The sequence below is a fragment of the Lolium perenne genome, chromosome 6 (genome assembly GCF_019359855.2).
Source record: "Lolium perenne isolate Kyuss_39 chromosome 6, Kyuss_2.0, whole genome shotgun sequence".
In the NCBI taxonomy this organism is placed as follows: domain Eukaryota; kingdom Viridiplantae; phylum Streptophyta; class Magnoliopsida; order Poales; family Poaceae; genus Lolium; species Lolium perenne.
Genome location: NC_067249.2, coordinates 104,424,726 through 104,431,869, shown reverse-complemented (window position 1 = coordinate 104,431,869; position 7,144 = coordinate 104,424,726). Strand labels below are relative to the sequence as shown.

The window sequence follows — 7,144 nt, the reverse complement described above, 5'->3', positions numbered from 1 at the left end:
AGATTCCTACCCGAACCCTTATAATAACCTTTTTATTACTTTAGCGTCGAAAATCGTCCGTACCCTATAAGATTGTAAGATGCACCATAGTCACAACAACCTCCACCCTCTCCGTTGTGGTTTATACCCAGGTTTCGCGAACAAACCGACGCTCGCCCCTTTTCCCCTCGGAAACCTTGGCGCTCTGAAATTTCTTCTCGCGTGCCATCAATTTTGGCTGCCACCTGCGACTGCGCGTCGCCGGAAGGTCATTCACCGCATGCCACACCAATTCCGCTATTGTTGTGCTAGAGCGGTAGCCGCTACCCCTTCCAGTGATTTGTTGGAAGGTAGCCCAAATCAACCGTATCTTCCTCGCCGATTGTCGGTTCTCCGCGGACTCAAGTTGTGAATTTATTACGATTTTATTTTTCTCGGCAATATGTTCATTGTTCTTGTCCTCATATCGATTTTGACCTTGGATTTATGCGCTAATTTGTAGATGAGTTCATTACTGAGCCCAAGCGCGCAGATTTTTCTCGATGACTCGACTCAAAATGGAGGAGTTGATCATCAATGATGGTGTCGAGCAACTGATAGTAGGGATAGAAGGAATACAAAGCGGCGAGGATCGACAGCCGGGCATATGTGCATCCCACGCTCGGCCATCGGCTGCTCATGCGTGATTATTTTACTGAGGTATCAATCTACCCGCCTCATCTATTTCATCGGTGATATCAAATGCTTAGAGATTTTGGTTTGAAGACTATGGAAACTTGCGAGACCAATTGCCGCTTTTACTCGTTGGAGGAACGTTGTCGGCTGATAGGATTTAGCCTGTATGAGGCGATATCAAATAAATGCTTAGAGATTTTTGTTTGAAGACTGTGAAAACTTGTGAGGCCAATTGCCGCTTTTACTCGTTGGAAAAACGCTGTCGGCTGATAGGATTTAGCCTGCATGAAAAGACGGCAACTATGTGAATGGCGGACTACACCGATAAGTACCTTTGCATTTGCAAAAAGATACTCGAAAATGAGAATCTCCATCTCATATGGCGCCCGGACCATATCGCAGCCATCCGTTCACGTGTGGAGATTCCCGCTGAGGTCCCACAAACTGAGCTCGTTGACTGCCTTTTCCAGCTAATACATCTGGCTCAAGTCTCGACGCTCGTATGCATACCTGACAAATAGCCAGGTGACGTTCAGGCCCCCCCATCCCAAAGGACAGCCGCCCGGCTGGCTACTCGTCCTCCCCTAGCATCCTCGTCCTCGCCTATCTTCCTCTCCTAGCTTCCTCGTCATGTGCAGCCCGACCTCCCCATCCAGTTCCATTTTGAATCTTAACTGCTTCCTTATCCTTCTCCTTCCTCAAGATCTGCCCCGTCTGCTCACGATATCCGTCACCGATCCACTCCCTTTCAGATCTGATGGGAGAAATGATGGTGGATAGAGGCCCGGATAGTTTCATCGGCATGCTTCTCAGGTAAATAACCAATCTTGCCCATGCCCTACGCCCTCACCGATGTGGTCTTGCCTTTATTCAGATTTCTTCATCTCGATGCAGCATGTCAGTACCAATCCAAGAATCGACTTGGAACTGGGATCCCACCGCTATCCCCTCTTCAGATGAAGACGGAAGCCCAAGCAGTACTCTTTCTAGATCTAGCTCAGATACAATAGCCACGGAAGAGGATTCACTTCGTGGCAGTTTTCCTAAAGATGCAGATTACAACACCGAATTCAGCTGCGAGCTTGGGCGTAAAGGGACATGTGTGGGACCAGATTCGCAAGGTGCCGGGTTTCAGCGAAACATCACCCCTGAGTCACCAACGTAGGCTCACAGCGTTCTGCCTCCGTTGCCTCGTCTGTGGAAGAAGAGGTTAGATCCACATGGAGCTTCTCATTGTTGGTACTTTGTACAATATACTTTTCACATTCGGAATTGTCCATGATATTCACCATCATTTAGATGTAAGTAGAAATGCTTCGAATTAGCTCTTACCAAAATTTATATGGCCGCGACGGTCTAATATGGCTACTGAATTTGTGGATTGTCCATATCATTAGTATTAATGTTTTTTTTTGTTTTATGCCATGGCGTCATGTTTTTTTGTTTTAGGCACGGTTCTGCGCCGAATTGAAACCATGGATATCACTTAAGCTGTAAAAGTGTTCTCTTGAAGTCTTTATTATGTTGGAGAAAAAATATAACACTCCTAGGATGCCAAAGTTAATCTCCTTATGACTGAACTATAAAATAGCATAATAAACCTATGCTTCTTTTTGCATTACGCGCTGATTAACTAATTGGTGTGGAGAAATGCATATTTTCTGCAATTAATATTCATTCCATTTCTTGTAGCATTCTAAGTCTCTAACGACTTATATTAGCCAATTGCGGCTCCAGTTTCACCATTTGTACTGGACCTATATCAACTCAATGGGAAGCTATATCAGCTCAATGTGAAGCTATATCAGGTCGAGAACTAGTCTATGACCAACATCACCTATTGTATATTTGAAGAAAGGGAATAAACTAAATAATCCACGCATGGTTGTAATGATGTTATATGAAGCATTTTGTTTGGGCTCCTGACTTGCGTCAAACTGATCTACGGATACCCAACCAACATTAGATATTCCTTTCAATCGCTAGAATGGATACATGCAGAATTTGTGTATCTGGTTCAGGAGGTTGTTGTGGACATATGAAAGTATTAATTTTAAAACTTGCAAGTCTGACTGTCAATCGGTGACAGTCAAAAACGAGGCCAGTAGTTTGTTCTTCAAGAGACTCTATTAGTCAAAAGTTGTTTCTACGCATTTTATTTTTTGTCATATCTAATTTGGCACCTATTTTACACGTCAATGCCGATTATGTCACTCCAGTTTACACCTTTGCTCTTACACATATTAAGTGCATGTTTATGGAGCTGCACGGAGAGATGCTACTGAGTTTAGGTCATATCCATCCTGAATAATTGATTATTGTTCAGGTTCCGACGGGGAGAAATACCAGATTCTAGGGAAGCAAGCTCAGAAAGGAAAAGCACACTAGAGCTTGCTATGAATAGGCAGAAGGGCAGAAGTTCTGATGCTATAATAGCACCAGAGATTGTGATGGAGTTCGATTCATTACAGGAGGCATATGACTTTTACAATATTTACTCATGGGAGATTGGTTTCGGCATAAGATACGGGCAGTCAAAGAAGAATGTTGCAAAGAGCAAAACTGTGCAGGAAATAACTTGCGGCTGTGAGGTAATTCAATCAAAGTCTAACTTTCAGTCAATACAACAAAATAAATTCTATCTTTTTTAAAGTGTGTTTTACTGGCATGTGAGAAAATGAGTCTGACAAGTTCAATTATCTCTACCGGGGGAAGCCTAAGCATGTGAACACAAAATCAGCATGTTGCGGCTGTCTAGCCATGATCCGTCTGCACCGAACTACTGATAATGGATGGTACATTCATGAGTTCAGAAAAGATCACAATCATGGTTTGGCAATGAACCGTGGGGAAAAGATGCAATGGCCCTCTCATAAAAACATTGACCCGCGCATAAAGGCCCTTGTTAAGAACCTCAGGGACAATAATATCGGCCTAACTAAGGCGTTCATTGTAATTGGGAGCTTTTTTGGAGCAATGGAGAATGTCCCGTTCAACAAGCGGTCTCTAAGGACGCTTTGTGCAAACATCAGCAGGGACCATTCAGAGGACGATGTGAAGAAAACATTTGACTTATTTTCAGAATTGAAGATGAAAGACCCAAACTTTCGTGATAGCTGCTTAGCAGACAAGGATGGGAATATTAGAGCACTCATGTGGACAAATGGAAAGAGTCGTATGCAGTACAAACAGTTTGGTGACGCTATAACTTTCGACACAACTTACCGAACAAACCTGTATGACATGCCGTTTGGTCTCTTTGTCGGTGTTAACAACAATTTCCAGAGTATAATCCTAGGTGGTGTCCTTCTAACCAATGAGAGAACAGAGACTTTTGAGTGGGTGTTCAAAGAATTTGTATCCCTAATGGGAGGTAAAGCACCAGTTACCATTCTGACAGGTATGGCCGATATAAAACAAACCACAGCATCACAGCCAGTGGTTGTTCTAACTTTTAATGTGTTTTATATCAATGATAGCCACTGAACTGAATATAACAAATGATATGCTATTTGAATTCCAGATCAGTGTCGGGCAATGGAGCTTGCTATTGCTGTTGTTCTCCCTGGGACAACCCACAGATGGTGCAAATGGCACGTATTGCGCAAAGCTAAGGAACACATGGGATTGTTGTATTCGAAAGCGTCCGGTTTTCGTGACGAGTTCCACAAGATTTTAGAGTACATGATCACAGTGGAGGAGTTCGAGGCAGCATGGGCTATTCTCATTGCAAAGTACGGCTTCCAAGATCACCCTTTCTTAACCCAGATTTATGAGGTGAGAGAAATGTGGGCGAAGCCTTACTTTGCAGGAAATTTTTGCGCTAGGATGACCAGCACCTAACGTTCAGAGAGCGCAAACCACATGCTCAAGGGTTTTGTACCGCCAGGTTTATCAATGAATATGTTTATCAGGCACTACGAGAAGCTGCAATTTGACAGGGATGCGGAGGAGAACTTCCAGGAAATGCGCTGCCGCGTGGTAAGTTCATTTTTACCAATGTTGGCTGGTACTAAAATATCTTCAATTTTATTTCATGTGTTTACAAAATGGACACTCAATTTTAGCGTGACATCCTTCATCTAATTTCTTATATTTCAGGGTGGCGTAGTCCTGAACAGCGGGTTTCCGATTGAGATGCATGCGAGTAAGATATACACTCCAAACATGTTTGATTTGTTCAAGGTTGAGCTATTCCAGTCCGGGTCATATATTGTGAAAGAGGTCACTGATGGTCATAGGTTTATAGTGAAACACATCTTCGCTGAGAAGAGGGAGAAGTGGTCCCGGACAGAGTTTGAGGTTATATTTGATTCCCAGAGAGAGACTTTTAAATGTGAATGTGATAGGTACAATCACATGGGAATGCTTTGTTGTCACGCACTCCAGGTAATGGCTGCATTTCACTATTTCACATTCATAGTAGATACCTTGGTAACTTTTTTTTGTCTAGATTATGTGTATTCTAAATTGCATAGTTCGACCAGTTATATGCTAGAGGTTACCCACTCTATACATATCAGACTTTTTCGACAAATGATATATTGTCATAAGGCATGGCTAGTTTGATCATGCTCCAATATTGTTCTATCATATCCTGGGTACTGTATTTATATTTACGATCGAATGAAATATGGGAGCAAATCACCGATAAGACAAGCAAAATAATTTCTTATTGAATACCTATGTTGTCAAGTGCATGTCATGTATGTTAGGTCATGAAGAGATCCTCATGCATGACATCAAGTTTTATGTTTGGCAGGTCATGATCAGTCTCAGTATAACCCAAATCCCAGAAAGTCACATTATGAAGAGATGGACCAGAGATGCCTACCGAGACATGCCCGATCATCTCAAGATGTATCAAAAAGACAACCCTTCTATGAAATCCAGGACCTTCCTCCATTCCGCTCTTTACAGGACTGCAATTGACATGGTTCATATGGGGGACACTAATCGAGAGTCATATGAGGTAGCAATGACCCATATGTTAAACGCCATGCCTATCCTGGCCAAAATAAGCAAGATCAAAGATGGACCCGGGCTGGAAGAGAGAGTCCATGCAGCGGATGGACTGAGTTCAGATCAAGGAGACATAAACATCTGCAACAGTCTACGACCAGACATGGTTGCTCCTCCTAGAAGAAATTATTTAGATCGCCCAACAACAGCAAGAACCAAACCTGGTCGGCAGGTTAGTGTGCCTAGGACAAAATTCTGCACCATATGCCATAATAGGGGTCATAGGGCGCCAGGTTGCCCAGCGAACTTTGACAATGCAAAAAAGCCCCGCCGTGAGGCGCATTGCTCCAATTGTGGTCTTGCTGGGCACAAAAACAACAATTGTTTCACTATAAACCAATAGCAGATGAGTTATCGATGTGAGAGAAACATTCTTCCGACTTTTTGGAAACCAATGGTCAATTGTGCCTAGTCATATCGTAGGGAAATGCTATTGGCTTCTTAAGTGGGGCATTTTTGTCGAACAGGCTAAAAAATGTATGATGGGCATTAACAACATCTCGTGGCCAATTGTTCTGTATTCCGTTCCAAAACCTTATAGCTGAATTGCAAACCTTTTTTTGTGGGGAATGTTATCATGCCTTTCAATGGGAGGTGCTAGGATGTGGAGAATAAGTTTTGTTTCGATGCTGATCACCACTTCTTTTTGCCAATTGGTCTCAACTATGGATACCATGTGTAACCCTATCGGTTAGCCAAAGAACCGTACGAGGATGAGTATTTGGTTGGTGTTGACGTGCCACTGCCCTTATGAATTGTATTTGTTTGATCTTATGTGCTACATTCTCCAATCTCTTATCGGTTTGACGCTTGAATGGAAATTTGTGAGAACACAATTTGGATATCGTTGCACTTCATGTCCTAATTAAGCCTGGTCTCTCCACAACATCAAATGGACTTTTTGGACCATTTATGCATACTATGTGTAATTCTATTTTATCTTATTTGTTATGTTCTTGGATGGTAACAATTGGATGCAATGGGTTACGTCCTTGGATCTTTTTAAATCCACCACAAGGATATCATTGTGCTTCTTCTGCCAAGTACACATGGTTATCTCCACAACATGTAAAGCTTTTTTGGGGACCAATTATGGAGATCATGTGTAACCCTATCAAATCTCTTCGCAATTAGCCAAAGAACGTTGCGAATACCCAAGAGGATATTTATATGGACACATGGATATACCAAAACATCTAAAGAACAGTCCGGACCAATTATGGATACTATGTGTAAGTGTAACTCTATCGGCTATCTTCACGGTTTTCCAAAGATCCATATAAATACTTGTTAGATCGGTTGAACCCACCATAGTATTTGTTGGATCTTATGTGTTATATTGCGGTGACCCAGCATACCACTGCATGTTGTAGTATACAAGTCGTTGATATGATCTTTGTGAAGGGACTTCTTCACAAATTGCCATATCCCTCAGAGTGGTACAACAGAAACATTGCAGGTCATAACA

The 7,144-nt window shown here is 42.4% G+C and overlaps 2 protein-coding genes across 2 annotated transcripts; both read left to right on the top strand.

Moving 5' to 3' along the window:
- The first annotated feature begins 1,180 nt into the window (after positions 1-1,180).
- Positions 1,181-6,174, top strand: LOC127307468 (protein FAR1-RELATED SEQUENCE 5). The gene is made up of 7 exons (XM_051338195.1): positions 1,181-1,467; positions 1,549-1,863; positions 2,981-3,245; positions 3,370-4,054; positions 4,178-4,635; positions 4,756-5,043; positions 5,417-6,174. The coding sequence occupies exons 3-5, from the start codon at positions 3,051-3,053 to the stop codon at positions 4,495-4,497; spliced, it is 1,200 nt and encodes a 399-aa protein (XP_051194155.1). The 5' UTR covers positions 1,181-1,467; positions 1,549-1,863; positions 2,981-3,050; the 3' UTR covers positions 4,498-4,635; positions 4,756-5,043; positions 5,417-6,174.
- On the top strand, positions 4,519-5,123 carry LOC139832471 (uncharacterized). Its single transcript, XM_071822241.1, has 3 exons — positions 4,519-4,635; positions 4,756-5,003; positions 5,108-5,123. Exons 1-3 carry the CDS (start codon positions 4,519-4,521, stop codon positions 5,121-5,123), a joined length of 381 nt encoding a protein of 126 aa, XP_071678342.1.
- Positions 6,175-7,144: the final 970 nt, after the last annotated feature.

Bases quoted from the DNA above. Each gene is read 5' to 3' on its own strand.
- LOC127307468 (XM_051338195.1), top strand. From the start codon at position 3,051: ATGAATAGGCAGAAGGGCAGAAGTTCTGATGCTATAATAGCACCAGAG. The intron at 3,246-3,369 runs GTAATTCAATCA...TACCGGGGGAAG, and splicing joins AAATAACTTGCGGCTGTGAG to CCTAAGCATGTGAACACAAA. The intron at 4,055-4,177 runs GTATGGCCGATA...TTTGAATTCCAG, and splicing joins ACCAGTTACCATTCTGACAG to ATCAGTGTCGGGCAATGGAG.
- LOC139832471 (XM_071822241.1), top strand. From the start codon at position 4,519: ATGCTCAAGGGTTTTGTACCGCCAGGTTTATCAATGAATATGTTTATC. The intron at 4,636-4,755 runs GTAAGTTCATTT...CTTATATTTCAG, and splicing joins AGGAAATGCGCTGCCGCGTG to GGTGGCGTAGTCCTGAACAG.